At 36.4% G+C, this 18,223-nt stretch overlaps 1 protein-coding gene across 1 annotated transcript in view; it reads right to left on the reverse strand.

Annotated features, from left to right (window-relative positions):
• Positions 1-2,889: 2,889 nt before the first annotated feature.
• The window catches only part of LOC137399502 (mitochondrial import inner membrane translocase subunit TIM50-like), a 60,649-nt gene continuing 45,315 nt past the window's right edge, over positions 2,890-18,223 (reverse strand). The window contains exon 10 of the mRNA XM_068085644.1: positions 2,890-3,512. Within this exon, the coding sequence (XP_067941745.1) occupies positions 3,426-3,512 (87 nt within the window). The 3' untranslated portion in view covers positions 2,890-3,425. The remainder of the gene's footprint in view (positions 3,513-18,223) is intronic.

Genomic DNA, 18,223 nt, shown 5'->3' on the forward strand with positions numbered 1-18,223 from the left:
GGACACGATACGATAAAATACCAATATTTACCCGCAACAGTCTTATTTATTAAACCGGATTATCCTGGAGGGTAATCTGGATACGACCCGGTATCTATTTTAAGGACACAAAACCGGACTACAATATATTAACAAGGCCGTTGTCCGGACTACGCAACACAACACTCAGTGGCGAGCATAGTCAATAACAACAAGTAGTAACGGACCGGGTACAACTTTAAAGGCAGTTGCCCGCAATCCATTACACCTGTAACATTCAACAGACGGCCGTTTCAGAAAAAGGGCTTTATGGAGAACAGCTAAGATCTTTGGGTAAGGATTCAAACTCCCAAGGTCTCTGGTAGAAGACCCAAACTTGAATAGATATTACCCCTTACTTGGGTTATGAAGGGTGAGGAAATAATTTTTTTATTTAAACAAAGCATAATGCTGCTTGTCAACTCATAACACTGGATTTATCACAGTAACAAAGGTCGAAATAAGGTTCACTACATCAGCAGCATCAGTCCCCTAACGGGGATAAGACAAGGGCTTTTATGGCTTATACACCCTAGTTCTCTTGAAGAGAAGATGGAAGGCTTAAAACGCTTACTAGGTTATAAATTGTTCTTTATCCTTCATTCCTCTCATGGGCTCGTCCCAAGACCGATAAAGTATAGAAATATTAAATGCAATAACTTGACTTGAAAGGTTTTTCTAATACTACATGAGAATGAAAAATATAGGACAGCCAAACGCTATCATCATTAACCGATCTATCAACATCCGTCACAGCTGCACACACACACCTCTACCGGATGCTCTGCAGGTTCATCCTACTCCTACCAACCATGGTAACCCGCTAGCATTGAGTGCTAACTACAAGGAAACATCAACCTGTACCGCTATCTCGTAAGTGCGAGCAGCTAATACAGTTCTGACTGAGGTAAATGTCAGAAAAAGGAGATTTGCATATCTAGCAGTTGCCAGAATACTTAACAAGCTTGTCATCAAGTGAGAGCTGTTCGAGTGAAACATCGTGGATAAACGTCCATGACTCAGCAAGTCCTACCCGTTGATAACTAGAATGTATATTTACAACAATTGGAGCTATTTGTGTTATTTATTGCTGTCAGTCATGTTTATTTCTGTATTAGCTGCAGTTAACTGTCAGAGATGGTGTTTAAAGAAGGCTGAATTGTGAGCTGAGCGGGTAATAGATTCTATCATGCGGACTTGTTGCTAACAAGGAAACCAGCTGATATATATGCAAGAGGTAAGGATGTTAAGGAACATGAACTAGGCTCTGGTTAACCATTGGATGGTTTCGTTTACCTCGGCTACGCATCCGAAGATGGCAGGAATGCGCAGTTGCGGTGGAGTGCATGCAACTATCACCTCAATATGAGTAAGTGACACCTGAAAACAAATACCGTTGATATGGTATTATGAGATATCTTCCGCTGGTGGTTGGTGATAAAACAAAAAAGGAAGACAGCAGGCATCAGCCTGCAAACTGTGCTTTTGATTTATAAATCTTGCACACGGGTAACCCAACCTTGGCATGGAAAGTAGGTATTTGTAGAAACTTGGATAGATGACGCCAATGGTTACATTCTTTGCTGAAATGGATGCTCATAAGCTATGCATATGTAAGCTAAACTGCTCTCGCAGATGTGAAATGCAAATGCATGGCTATTCATGTCGGTAGAACAAGACCAGGTAAAATCGAACTGCAATGATTGATCTCGCAAATGCTTACCATATCAATGATCATTGCGACAGTCTCAACTAAAGCTGGAGAGCGATCTATAAATTTATACAGCTGCCATTGAACATAATAAAATTAAAGATTTTAATGAACTTACTTTCATTGTAATTTTAATAGAGTCATTTGATTGTCATTGAACAGTTTGATAAGGTACAATATTTGAGAAACTAAAAGCAAGTGACAAAGGGAAACAAGTGTACACATATAATGGTTATACTCAAAAAATTAAATTCACAAATGTGACAAAGACAACTTTTTGAATACATCTGCAGAAACTGAAATTTTTAGTAGGCCTATATATAAAAGTTTTGATAATAATATAACAATAACACATAACAATTCCTTGCTGTATAATAATCATATAACAATTCCTCGCTGTATATAATAAGCATATAACAATTCCTTGCTGTATGACAAGCATATAACAATTCCTTGCTGTATGACAAGCATATAACAATTCCTTGCTGTATGACAAGCATATAACAATTCTTTGCTGTATGACAATCATATAACAATTCCTTGCTGTATGACCAGCATATAACCAATCCTTGCTGTATGACAAGCATATAACAGTTCCTTGCTGTATGACAAGCATAGAACAATTCCTCTAAGAGTGTCCGTGACATTACCATAAGACAAAGCCCATATATTTGTGACACTCGCATGGAAGTCTTAAAATGCCTTAGACAATTATACTTCATCCATAAACAGTTGTTGACCGTATGCAGTGAGAAATGCTGTAAGGATTTGCTCTATGACTCTATGAATTTCTGTCAATTCATTTTTACTACATACGGAGTAAAGATGGTACAGAAATCCAATGCAGTCGGTCGGGATCTACCGGATCTGGAACAAAACTGCAGAGGGAAGGACTTAATAAACACTTATAGGAGTACCATTATTGTCAATTATAATACCTTGACAACCAGTGGTATCTACCCAGCGCATGTGCTGGTGCACTGCAGATCCACTCCTATCAAACATGCCATACTAGATTGCTAGCAGACAGGACACTGGAAATATACTAACGCTGTAGAACACCATTTACCCTAGTCAAGAACATTCAGTGTATGACACACGGAGGCAGATCTATGAGTGAATATTCCCAGTACAAGTGCATTCTAAGCAATCTGCCTGAGTAATGTAGGGGGATGTATTATTACTCACTGATCCGAGATGTTCCGGTGTCATAACACAACACATTTGGATGCCGTATCTGGGAAATACAAATACATGAGCAAGTATTCAGTGATCCGAGTTGTGTAATCATTAACGATATGAAAAGAGCCCAGGAGGTGTAACACTAAAGATGATCTATCAACAAAATATGATAAAGTTTATGGAGTTTGAACTGGCTAGCCTGGATGCAGCTCGCTGACAAATGGCCAGTTTTGTTACTCTCCATTCACATCTTGTTAGACGCATTGGGAGCAAACACGATGTAAAACCTAGTACATAGCATGGCCAACAATTTCCCAAGTCAAGGTCAGTCATCGTGTAGTGTAAACATTCCATAGAGAGATTACAGATCCTGCTGTTATTAGTAATATATTTTATTTAAGCATTCTATGACAACTGACACTAGAGTCAATCATCCAGTGATATCACACATTATAGCAATCAAAACGGCTATGTAAGTGTCAGCAAGATAGCGGCAGCGATCACTATGATTTCTTCAACGAAGAGACTTCATGAAAGGACTTTTACTTGTGGAAGATTTCTTCTCCTCCTGTTGGAGTTTCATTACCTCTTCATGAGTTTTCTACAAAGTCAGTCAAAGACTCAGAGAACACCAGTCTATGCAAATAGCAATATATATTTCTATGATTCTTCTAGCACACAGACTATAACCCTTTTGCTATCGGATAGTTGGTTGTGCCTTCTTGACAGTCTCACTATATATGCTGTTTCTAGTGCTTTAGACAGCTTTATATTAATTTATTAAATACCAAACAGAATTTTGCTTAAACCAACTTAAAGTTGACGTTTCAGCTCCCTAGTTATAACTCCTATAAAGTTCTAACCTTTTTATCATACAATTAAAGGTTGACTTGCAACAAAACTCACATTACAGTTATTTGATATGAAACGATTCATTTAAAAAATTCTTTAATTTTTAAGGCTAAAAAATCCGTTCAATTTTTTAGCCTTAGCTTGAAGGAGTACATATCATTGTCTGATAATCATGACGCGCTTGTTGGTCACTTGTGATAATCGAAAAGTGCTGCAGAAATTATTTGCGAAGTATTGGGTCACATGATCAGATTACGACTTGCCGATTAGACCGAACCGAAACAAAACTGTAAAGTAGTGAGCATCTATATTAGATACGGGTCTTCAGTAAAACCCGGAGTGTTTGTCATAAACTAGTGCTACGATAAGTTTTATATTGAGCTTTTAATTGGCCTTTCAATTCACGTGAGAACATCAAGTGACAAGACAATAAATAAATTTCATGACTACGTCAGAGAAATATAGAAATTTCAATCTACGACGGCTTTTTGTTTTTGAGCTTTTAAGAGCTTGTAATCACATTTCCGCATATTTGGCACCTACAACACAACAGAGCAAGACATGGTGAATCTTTTGATACCAAATAACTGTAATGTGAATTTTGTTGCAAGTCAACCATGAACTAATAAAATACTAAAAACTGACTCGAATAAAAACTTCGGCGTTTTCTGTGTTAAAATATAACATTTCAATTGTTCCTTGACTCTAGAAGCTCAATTTTAACTAAAACCGAGCGATTGACGGAGGAATCAAAGGGTCGCTCTTCTCAGTTATACAAACCTGGTATACAATTGTATAATCTACAGACCTTATTTATATGAATGAAGACATACGTCTCAAACTCTATAAAACTCTTTGATACAGTTCTGAGTTGCTTCAAGAAAAATTTTAACTTCTCAAGGTTAATGTCGATTGTGTGTAGAAAACTTTTAGCAAAATATTATTTTGGTCGATAGCAGCTGAATATATCGTCACTGTAAATTGAAAGATTAAAGTTCCTAGACTGATTACACAAAACCTAAAGTGTTGAAGTAGCTAAATCTGTTGATTTAGTTCTACTACCTTAACACTTGCAAAAACAACCTGTCGCTTATGGTGACGGGCAGACAAATCCAAATTTCAATGAAAGTCGTTTGTGGCATAGGAAGGATGAAATGTTTGTTTCATAGTGGCTGGAGAATATTAATTCAACTTCTGCACTTTCTCATGTCAATAAAATTCGTCCACCGTCAGACAGATGGTATACACGAGAAGCCATTAAACACAGTGAAAACCCTGAGGATGTGCAAACTACATGTATTTTGTGGTTTGCTAGTCAACCCCTAAAGCCTGGTTCCCATATACGTCGTCGCAAAGCACAGGTGACAGCACTGCAGGCTATTAGCGATGAAATGGGAACCGACGTGCTGGGTACCGGCAGTTGCCGGCAGCAACGCAACAGTTAAGCACTGTTCAAATTTCGCAAAAAGGCCACAGGCAAAACCTTTCCGAAATGCACTGTACAGGTGAAGGTCACCCTTATAGAAATGGCATGACGAGTGAACATTTTATTTGATTACGCGATTATGTTTAGCGATGTAGCTTTTATGTGAACATATGGCGCCAAGCCTAGCGTCGCAAGCGTTTTGCTGCGCAAGTTACCGCCGGAGTCTCGCAATCGATATGGGAACTAAGCTTCAAGGTGCGTTTATACTGGCCGACACCGACTCCGATTAGGTGCCAATACCCTGACTCAGATATTTCACGTATCGGTGCCGACACCGACTCCCCTTTACATTGCAACGATTGAACTATGTTTTATCAACGAACTAACTTGATTTTTTGGTACTCTCGTGTTCACATCGTTGCTAGCCATGCTGGTTCACTATCCGAAAGAGCGCGAGGGAAAGTTTAATGAGGCTCCTAGCTTCTGATTGGCTGATGAGCGTCCGATTTGTCAGCGCAACAGGGCACTGCTGGGTTGCGCTGACACCGATTTTCAGATCGGTGCCGACACCGATCTCTCTGTTCACACTTGCCGACACCGACTCATCAAATTTGTCGGTGCTCGACAAAATCGGCCAGTGTAAACGCACCATAAGGGTGTTTCCAGGTTCCCTACATGCACCCTAAAGAGTCATGCGTGATATCACGTCGAAAAAATATACGACTTGGAATTGCCTTCAAATGCCACTTTTATTGTGGTATGACGGGCAAGCTAATTACTCTGGTGATTATCCACGAATAAATCCAACAAAATCATCTCAAGCATACAATCATACCTCGACATATGAGTGCCCTGACATACGAGAAAATCGCGACATGAATAAAATTTCTAGCAAGTTTCTGCCTTGCGATACGAGGAACTTTTGAGATACAAGCCGGTTCTTGATGGCCAAATATGCAAGAGGCCGTTTTCAAAAACAGCATTGCTCGGTCTGTTTGAAAAAGGTCGGCTAAATGTTATAGTGAACGCGTGGCATCAAGTGCCAAACTGGAAACATAATAAAAAATTTAGGCAAAGACAAAACTAAAACTTGTTAAGTTTAGTAAAAGAGTAAATCTTAGTAAACTAAACTCCTTAAAAAATTTATTTGTTACTTTGTGAGCGTAGGTACTGAATTACGTACAATTAAAAACACCCTTTTCCATCGTAATATGCTGTTTTAAGGTGATGTTTTCATACTATGTAAAACAGATTAATCCATATTTCGTTATTTTATGTGGAAATATTGCGTTGAGATACGAGAACATGGACATTTGAGCTCAGTCCGAGAAGGAGTTAAGCTCATATGTCAAGGTATGACTGTATATTGAATGCTGTGGATATAAGACCAGTGTTAGGTTAACATAGCTTACAAACAAACTTTATACAGAACTCAAGCTATAACATTTAAAGCATCAGTACGATGCACTTATCTACTGCCAAGGACCTGATTCGGTTGCCGAGACCCCTTGTGTATTATTATACTAGAGAAGTACACAATTGTAATCCTTTATTCAGAACTACCACGCAAAGGTATTTATGATGCTTGTACAGTTATTTGGTATCAAAAGATTCACCATGTCTTACTCTGTTGTGTTGTAGGTGCCAAATATGTGGAAATGTGATTACAAGCTCTTAAAAGCTCAAAAACGAAAAGCTGCCGTAGATTGGAATCTCTTTATTTATTTGACGTAGTCATTACTGTTTGGCTATTGTCTTGTCACGTGATGTTCTCACATGGATTGAAAGGCCAATAAAAAGCTCAATATAAAACTTATCGTAGCACTAGTTTATGAGAAACACTTCGGGTTTTACCGAAGCCCCGTATCATATGTGGATGCTCGCTACTTTACAGTTTGTTTCGGCTTGATCAAATCGTCAAGTCGTAATCTGATCATGTGACCCAATACTTCGCAAATAATTTTTGCAGCACTTTTCGATTATCACGGGTGACCAACGGGCTTGTCATGATTACCAGACAATGATATGTACTCCTTTGAGGTAAGGTTAAAAAATTGAATGAATTTTTACAGTAAGTCGTATAAATCGTATATTTTTTGCGCGCATTTTAATCAAATTTATTTTAAAAATATGTTTTAGTCTGAACGATACAATATGATTTTAGTCTAATTACTTTCTTTCTGTATATTTTGGGTTTTATCTTAAAACATACTCTCTGACGACTAGCCAGCCAATCATGACTAAGTGTAAGGCATCAATTCATATGAATATGTGAACATTTGACGCCAGCGTCAGCCACGATATAAATGCCTAAAATTTCTTCAGTGTGCTGCCGCCTTCTCTAGTCATTGACCAATGTCAACCTAACAATTTTAAAGGCCATGTTAGAACAATATAAAGATCATCAAAGTGACCTGCAAATTAAAAAAAAGTATTTTGATTTACTTTTATTTTTCAGTTTTATGACTCAAAACAACATTTCAATCGTTATGAGCAATATTTTATCAACAGGATCAATATTTGAAATTGTATTGTAATAACTGCATGCATTGACCTTATTGATATCGATCTTTCCTGGCGCCATGTCAGTCTATTGCCATATCCTTACTCATCTTCTAATGTATCAATCTTTTACCCATCAATTCGTGTCATGGATAGCGGGACAAATTTTCAAGTATGGAAGTGCCATCATTGGTCAGTAACATCATTCATATTTAACCCTTTTGCTGCCAGAGGGACTATCATGACATTTTTTCTGAGTAAGCATTGTTTTGTTCAGTTGAATAGCGAATAAATTACTGCCTCAAACTACCTAAAATTAATGTTGTCTCCTAAATTATTTATAAATCCTTTAAAAATTTTGAATTACCAATATGGAAGGCCAATTGTACACAAATAATGTACTGAACCTCTATAGGTACATCTGCGAGTATGTTATAAGTGCCTCTGTAAGTTATGCTACAGTTTTGAATAAAAGGGACTTCTTCAGGAAGGAACTCAGCAAGTGTTGAACTAGTCTTCAACATGCGCTCATTTAGTCGATGAAATAGCAATACTGGTTCTCAGGTTTTTATTTATATGACAAAAGAGAAAAAAATATCTGAACTTGGCTAATTTTAGACTATTTTGCATTCTAAGCTCTCCTGTATTAGTACGAGCTTATTCACAAAAAAATTTAAACCTCGGCATAAGAGTTTAGTTTGCTCTGAGAGCTGCTTTTATACGCAAAAACCATTGTGTATCCTATAAAAGAATACACTGTTATTCGATTAATCAGTAGCTAAACTAACTCCATAATATAAAACTAATTCATTATATCAAACTAATTCATTATATAAAACTAATCCATTATATAAAATTAATGCATCAAATAAAACTAATGAATTATATAAAACTATGTAAAAAATAAATTAAGCAAGCAATAATCAATTAACCAGGTCATGATTGTTAATTCACCTGAAGAGAAGTGAAGGCCGAGCGACGCACAGATTCGGAGGTAGAAGCAGTATAATTTATATTGGGTGAAGTTCAAACTAACTTGGAGCTTTTAAATTTTAATAATTTATATACATTTTTTATGTTTTATTTTTATTTTCATCCTCTATTTTTGCTAACATATCTGCATAGATTTGAAAAACTTCCAACGTTGTAAATTACTTCATAAGCAGTTAAATACTCGCTCAAAGCTTGCATAATACGTATGTTAGAAAACTCTCTTATTGAGGTGATCGTAAGCAGAGGTTTGACTGCACCTATTCACAAATGGCACAGAAACACCACTAATAATTTTTAGTTGAACTTTGTCAAGCTAAAGCGAAATTTAATGTTGTCAACTTTTGTCAACAAGACAGATAGACTTGGACAGTTTTTCACAACAATATAACCCAAATACAATATTTATACAATTTGCTTTGAGTAAATTGCTGTGTTTAATGCCAATGCTGTTAGAGGCTAAGCTGTAGGTTTTACTCCCCTCACATAACAACTTCAGCATTTATGGTTTATAAAATATTATTTTGTCGGAAAGTATAAAAGAAAAGCAGCGGCTTCCAAATGTTTAGATTTTAGCGTCTCAACATATGAATAAAAAAGAATATGTATGATTCACGATCATGTGAATTCAATAATGTGCTAGGGTTTTAACTACTGCACAATAATGTACTCGGATAACAGGATTTTACAATCGTGAGAAATTTATCGAGATGGCTTCGCACAAAAGTACTTCATATCTATGCTAACCGCAGTACTTGTACTAAAAATCTCTTTTAAATAATTTAGAGACTGTAAACAAAATATAATGGTTTTTGCAGAATCAATGACCAAGTTTTAGGTCCAGCAAAAAGATGTTGGCGGCGTGGAATGAATTCCAAAGTTGGGAGTTTTGTTTTGCACTTTTATCTTTTAGTAACGTCATGTAGAGAAGCTTCTAATTGCCAACCGCTTAGTGATGCTGCAATGAGACTTTGGCAGCCATCATCAATACTTCAGAGTTAATTTTTTAATAAAATTGATCTTTTTTATCAGTTCATAGAAATATCTTATACTAATCTTTTAATAAATCGACCTTTTATCGATCAAATTTGTGAGTTTTTTTCTTTTCCATTTTTGCTGACCTGCGAAACTTGACTTGCTAATAACCAGGACATGATATAATACGCTATAACATGGTGGTAATACGCTATAAGCTGCTATAAGCTGCCAGAAGATGCTATAATATGGTTTAACATGATACACTACATCAAAATATTCAACAAGCCATGCATTGCTAAATTGCAGAGCAGTTTTCAGAACAAAAACCCAAAGTACCATAAAACGAAGGTTGTATTTTTAATCGGAGAAACAAAAGTTTACGATAATAAAATATTGTTGACTGCTTCAAAACAACACATTTATGTGATAGGCTTGCCAAAATATTGTGTTTGTGTTTTGCGTGAATATTAAATAGATCCTTGTGATAAAGCAACACTAATTCAGAAGTTTACAGAATCTATCTAGACAATTTACAGATTCCATATCAGTAAGCCAAGAGGTTATCTTCATGATAGAGACTGCTTTAGTGCATTCTAACACTGCCAAATCCTTTATTATGAAACGCTTTCATTTGGCTCTCACCGAGTCCAAACATTAAACTGTGGGAATGCGCACACCGCAAGCAATTGTACCTAGCGCTATAGTTTCATGTAGGAGTATTCGCTGCTGAGAGGGTTAGGGTAGCAGCGTATAAGGGCTAAAATGTGAATATAACACAGGAAGGAAGACGGCTGATACCATTATGAGATAAATAAAAATCAGTTTTTTTGCCAAATAAAATAATAGGACTGGCTGTTGAGAGAAGATTACGTTTTGCAAATGTGAAAATTTCAAATTAGGCCCATTCCAAGTCTGCCAAGGTCCAAGCGCTTATCATAGTGATCCATAGCATCAATCCTACAGCAAGCAATTCTGTATAGAGCTGAGGCTAACATTAAAGCCTAGTTATTTGTATGAGACTTGACTGATTCTCACAGATAACTTTAGAACGTTTTTCTTTGAGCAAAACCATAGCCTTTAAAATAAATGCACAAATGTATGTAATTTCCATCACAATTTCTTGACGGTCGGTCAATCCAAAACAATTATTAAACGCACTGATGATGCTTCAAGAGGATTAGTGAAAGACACAGCAAAGATGCTATGGCCTTCAAGAGTTTAAGGTCAATTCTCATCGGTTATTTGTTTAGTAGTATCAGTGGGTGTAACCACAGTAGATATCTATACACTACAACACGTCTATGCATTTTACTGACGTCTATGCATTTCACTGACGCGTGTAGACAGGCCTTTAGACCCTGTCCATCTGTTAAGTTTATTAAGTTTAGCGTTGGCCCATAGAATCGACATGGCACAACCTAGCGGTACTAAAGAAGTGCTATTTTGTTCATTTCTTCTCTTTATGCTGAAATCTTAACTCCATAGAGATCTAAAACTATCGCCATCCGCTATTAGCCATTAACTTTAAGAGATCACTTCAACATGAAGGTTAGCTGGTGGATATCACAAAACCAATCATGAAATTTAGTAAGATAAAATTGAGTTTTTAATGCGTGTCAGCCAGTGGTCTACCATTATTAGTCATCGCCCAGTAAACATTTGGTTGATGTTCTGAAAGATTCATAATTTTAACACAAAAAGTTCTGATATTTGTGGGCTGATACACAATACTTCCCAAAATCGATCTGTATTATTCTAATCAATGATCTCTCAGTCTACGTGTTGATGAATGTCAAGGCGATAACTGTAGTGAACACACAGATGCTATGTGAAGGTCAGTTGCAACAATAGATGACTTAGCCTCATGTGTACAAATTGCGAGCCATATTTATTACCTTGCGACTTCACAGATACTTTTAGGCAAACCTGGGTTGATATTTAGGGCCGACTTTCTTTCATGAACTATTTTTTCTGATTGTGACAATCAAATTTTTTATTTCTGTATTCTTACCAAATTTCTAACGTATCGAACTTTTGTTATTAAAGTTTGTGTGATGGACAAGAGTACTATAATATGAAGAAACCTATGTTTGTATATATGTACACCGTTCACCCGATTTACTACTGTAATTTGCAGTTTCATGGGACTATAAATATATGAGTATTATATAAGTCAAAACATTTTCTCAAAACTTTTCGTCGAAACAGTTAAAGACTTATTACGATGAACTAGAATGCCACGAAAGTTATATATAACGCTATACGCACGACGCTTTTTCTTTCGCAAGCGCGACAAGATAAACTACCATTAAAATTGAATTTGAAAACGCACCCGACTTGACATTTTATGTCATATGGAATTTTTTTACGTAGTAGGAAGCAAAAACTACACATAAATTTTTTACGTTATGTGGAATTTACGTTATAGGAGATACACGTTATAGGAGGGTCTACTGTACTGAGTTCAGTAGATAATTTGCTGGAATGAAGGTCAAAAGATGGACTCCTTTTTTGGCACACACAATTTTTTGGTTCACTTACATTTATATTGAGTAGATGGTGAGCGCGGCCTTAATGATAGATAGTGAGACAAACGGTATTATTAAATATAGTCAACTGTGAGACTTGTCGAAGAAACTATTTATTCACCATTTATTCGTTATTTGATTCTGATCTATTCAGTATTTAATGTATTCGATTTACTACTGTAATTTGCAGTTTCATGGGACTATAAATATATGAGTATTATATAAGAGTATAATACACGAATATTATATTATATGAGCATTACTGACATATCAGTAACTCTTTATACACGTTTGGAATTCATTGTAAATCAGCAAACATAATTAAACTTTACCTACAGAGATGCCACTGGACACCATTAATGTTCACATTGGCCAAGTCTCCAATACATATTTACTGTACTAATGTTCATATTCGAGCTCCGCAATTTACTCATCAGTCTAGTAGTTAAAAGACTGGCTAGTGTGAACGAGGCTCTAGAAACCACGAACGGCAACAGTACTTGATGGAGGCATGAGAAATCCACAGTAACCATGAAAGATGACAAGAGTAGAATGAGTGGACAGCTAGTTCTCACATACGCTCTACCCAGTGGTTACTAGTACACTGAGGTTATGCAAACAAAAGATAGCGAGATGACCCACGAGTTTAGATGAATATTTAAAACTCTCACACGTGGGTCGATGTAGAGGTAAAAATATGGAAATTTTTTACTAAGCAGACTTTGATGGCTTGAATATCCTGTTTCTGCTCGTATTTCGCTAGCGTCAACAAAAACCCCTGGCTGCAATGATATGCAAATCCAAGTTCAAGCGAAAATACTATTTTAAAAGACAACAATATTGGGTGATAAATCTCTCCCCATGCATCTAACTTCAATCAGCCATATGATTTCTGCTAAGCAAAGCTATATAAATGAGGTTTGTCTTACAACGATTCTCAAACAACAATACTGCCACCTGCATACTGAGACCCGCATCTTCCAGGCTAAGATGAAACTCAATGACAGCAATTAATTTTCCTTTTTATAAGTAAAAATGTTCACCACCATAGTCAGCATAACTTGAAGGTTAACTGCCAGCTGACCGCATCATCATCATCAGTAGAACTTAGCAGTACGGGGTAAGTGTCAGTAACCTTTCATGTAAGCTCAACAAATACAGAAGACACTCCTATAACATAGATTCAATTTAAAGTAAAAAATTTATGTAAGGTTTTTGCGTCGTATTACGTAAGAGATTTCGTGTAACTTGATGTGTCAGGTTGGTATAAGTTCTCAAACTTGATTTGAATAACGAGGGTAACATGGTTAGCCTTGAAAATATCATTTTCTCTCTTGCCGCAGTTGGGAGTGAATCGACGTCTAGGGGTACCTCTATTATATATACACGAGTACCCTGGTAGTCCAGGGGTATCTCTATTATATACACACGAGTACCCTGGTAGTCTAGGGGCATCTCTATTATATATATATATACAAGTACCCTGGTAGTCCAGGGGTATCTCTATTATATACACACACGAGTACCCTGGCAGTCTAGGGGCATCTCTATTATATATACACGAGTACCCTGGTAGTCTCGAGGTATCTCTATTATATATACACGAGTACCCTGGTAATCTCGGGGTATCTCTATTATATATACACGAGTACCCTGGTAGTCTCGGGGTATCTCTATTACATATACATGAGTACACTGGCAGTCTAGGGGTATCTCTATTATATATACACGAGTACCCTGGTAGTCTCGGGGTATCTCTATTATATATACACGAGTACCCTGGTAGTCTCGGGGTATCTCTATTATATATACACGAGTACCCTGGTAGTCTCGGGGTATCTCTATTACATACACACGAGTACCCTGGCAGTCTAGGGGCATCTCTATTATATATACACGAGTACCCTGGTAGTCTAGGGGTATCTCTATTATATATACACACGAGTACCCTGGTAGTCTAGAGGTATCTCTATTACATATACACGAGTACCTGGTAGTCTCGGGGTATCTCTATTATATATACACGAGTACACTGGTAGTCTCGGAGTATCTCTATTATATATACACGAGTACCCTGGTAGTCTAGGGGTATCTCTATTATATATATATACACGAGTACACTGGCAGCCTAGTATGCCTTGAGATATCGTCAGGTGTGCCCATAAGATACAGAGAATAAGTAGGTGCACAATTATTCAGAAATAAATAAAGGTGGTCGATCGGTACAGGTGTTAGTGTCGAATCACGAGTGTCAGATTGTCACGAGTTGGGAGTCTAATTGACAACAATACTTCATCCTACCCTCTACCCTGGCTTTAGACAAGCTGACAAGTAGAAAGACACCGCTCTTACTAAATTAAATATATATTTTGGTATTAGTTCCTTTTACACTTATACAATACTTTTTAGTTTTTTTTTTGCATTATAGACCTTGCTGTCTAGACAAAAAGTGAGAAAAATCGAAGCAATTTAAAATTGAAGGTGTGCACTCCCCCTAACTTCCTTTAAAGAATAGAGAAAGCATAATATTTTTATGCTTCATTATTTATCTTGAGGTGTTGACTGATGTTCTAAAAAAAGAATCAAGGAGATTGACCAACCAGAAGCTGAGATATAGCCAGCCAAACACAGGTCTACCAAAAAACATAAGTGTTTTGGTAGTCATCAATATATGACGTATGAAATCGACTTGTGTGCCATTGGTCAATTAAGCCAACTAATGCGCTCTCCTATAACAATCACGGCGTTTTAATTGGTCTAATCCCTGGAAGTATAGAACAATCAAATTGGGCCTAACAATCATTGCTCTGAGAATTCCGAACCAGTCCCTTTGACGTGTAGATTAGTTTTAGAATAAAATAATTACACGCATCTATTATTTCGCAACATTCTGCTATCACTTTCTACAAATTATATTAGTTACATCATTTATTCTATACGCAGTTATATTATTATTTTGTATAATATGCATTATGATTATTATATTAATCATAAAAAATAATCATAGATAAGATAATAGATAAATAGAAAAATCAAATCAAAAGTTATCGTTTTGTTTTCTTACAGCAAGAGCAGCATGGTCAAGTTATTCTTTTTAAGATTATGGCTGTAGTGAACTTACAGTCTGTTAATAGTGACGATAATCATGAAAATCAACTAAATGCTGCAGTAGATACACAATAGAAAAATGATGAATGAACAAAAATTCACATTCTCATTTCTTATTCTAAACGAGCTGCAATCGCGGATGTCGCATATAGACTATACACGCGCCGTTCGTTGAACAGAGGATCTTCGGAGCATTTCCGTAGAGATCGAGTTAAAATTTGAAGCACAATAGTCAAAATCTGCTCTTCTGTTTTGAAAAATCACGGCGAGGGGTTGTGGGCAAATGCCTTTACCACACAATGTTTGCTTGATTTTTTTGAGAAACCAGAGCTAGTCTGTAAATTATTTACTATCGCGAGAAGCGTTTCACATCTCGTAGCCAAAACAATCATTATACGTAACGGCGGAAAGGGTGCACAACTCCGGCACATGAACATTAAGTCGATTTTATACGTCACAGTTTTCGGGATTTTCGAAGGGTTTTCCTCTGATTCTTTATTAGGTAGACCTGTGTTTGGCTGGCTATATCTCAGCTTCTAGTGGGTCAATCTCCTTGATTCTTTTTTTAGAACATCAGTCAACACCTCAAGATAACTAATAAAGCATAATAATATTATGCTTTCTCTATTCTTTAAAGGTTGACTGGCAACAAAATTCACATTACAGTTATTTGATATCAAAAGATGCACCATGTCTTACTCTGCTGTGTTGTAGGTGCAAAATATGTGGGAATGTGATTACAAGCTCTTAAAAGCTCAAAAACAAACAGTTAATCGCAGCCACATGAGACCGCCGTAGTTTGGATTTTCTTTCCAAAAACCCTCAAATGTGACGTAGTTGTGGTAGATGGTTTCTGTTTACACTTTCATGCAACCTTATTCGTCAAAATGTTTCCACAAATATACTTCACACATTCAATAAAACCATGTCTATTGTTCTTACGCGTCGGTTTTATCGTCATTGTAATGCTGTCACTTTTAGCAGTGATATTTTATAACTTACCGTAAAAATTCGTTAAACTTTTTAACCTTAGCTCGAAGGAGTGCATATCATTGTCTGATAATCATGTCGAGCCTGTTGGTCACCTGTGATAATCGAAAAGTGCTGCAAAAATTATTTTCGAAGTATTGGGTCACATGATCAGATTACGACTGGATGTTTAGTTCAAGCCGAAACAAAACTGTAAAGTAGCGAGCATCTATATTTGATCCGGGGTCTTTGGTAAAACCCGAAGTGTTTGTTATAAACTAGTGCTACGATAAGTTTATATTGAGCTTTTTATTGGCCTTTCAATTCATGTGAGAACATCACGTGACAAGACAATAACCAAACTATCATGATTACGTCAGAGAAATAAAGAGATTCCAATCTACGACGGCTTTTCGTTTTTAAGCTTTTAAGAGCTTGTAATCACATTTCCACATATTTGGCACCTACAACACAACAGAGTAAGACATGGTGAATCTTTTGATACCAAATAACTGTAATGGGAATTTTGTTGCAAGTCAACCTTTAAAGAAAGTATAATAGAGGCGAAGTGTACAGATTTTGTGAAAAAAAACTTTTGTGTGACAATTTTGGAATCATTCATCATGCTTGCGTATGAGCACCAATGCAGGTTGATGACAAATGCAAATTATTATTGCTATATGAGTTATGCAGTCGATTGACTATTTATTCTATTACCTAAAAACTTGCCAACACACAATTACTGTGTTATGTTTTCTTGTCCAAGTTTTCATGCAACTCTAAGGTAGCCTGATATTATTTCAAAAATAAACCTTGTTACCAACATGTGTGCTTTGTTATTGCACCTGATTTGATGGACATGCACTGTTATTGCACCTGATTTGATGGACATGCTTTGTTATTGCACCTGATTTGATAGAAATGCTTTGTTATTGCACCTGATTTGATGGATATACATTGTTATTGCACCTGGTTTGATGTACATGCTTTGTTATTGCACCTGGTTTGATGTACATGCTTTGTTATTGCACCTGGTTTGATGGACATGCATTGTTATTGCACCTGATTTGATGGACATGCATTGTTATTGCACCTGATTTGATAGACATGCTTTGTTATTGCACCTGATTTGATGGACATGCATTGTTATTGCACCTGATTTGATGGATATGCATTGTTATTGCACCTGGTTTGATGGACATGCATTGTTATTGCACCTGACTTGATGGACATGCATTGTTATTGCACCTGATTTGATGAACATGCTTTGTTATTGCACCTGGTTTGATGGATATGCTTCGCTGAAGAACTCGTTTTCATTGTGTGTCACTGCCTGTAATACTGCAATGTCAATAGCACAAAAAAATGTTTAATTTTAATCAAGTTTAAGCTTTTATCCATTGATTGAATATTACAAAATGTTCAATAAATGAAAACGGTCAGCTTTTTAAAGTATGGTAAATTTAAAATAAGAAAACTTAGTAGTTTTTATGCTTATAGGAAGTATTGCGTAAGCAACAAAAACTGTGTAATCAACAGTGTTTGAACACATAATCGTAGTAGAGAGCAGACCGAGGAAAACAAGGCTAAAGTTAAAGGGTTGACAATTGACATAAATCTGAATATTAATGCAAGAGGCTTGTAAAAGTCCCACAACACACCTCAATAGGCTGAGTTTGAGACTACTAGGCCCCTGGCTGCCACAGAAACTTGCTTGAAGGTTGACTTGCAACAAAATTTATATTAGTTATTTAGTATCAAAAGGTTCACCATGTCTTACTCTGCTGTGGTGTAGGTTCAAAATATGTGGAAATGTGATTACAAGCTTTTAAAAGCTTGAAAATTAACAATTAATCGCAGCCATCACGAAAACGCTGCAGGTTGAAATCCAATTTTTCAAAGAATTTCAAAGATATGGCAATCGTCAGTCATATCTATTACCAAAACTGCCCGAAGTAA

The sequence above is a fragment of the Watersipora subatra genome, chromosome 7, assembly GCF_963576615.1.
Source record: "Watersipora subatra chromosome 7, tzWatSuba1.1, whole genome shotgun sequence".
NCBI lineage: Eukaryota > Metazoa > Bryozoa > Gymnolaemata > Cheilostomatida > Watersiporidae > Watersipora > Watersipora subatra.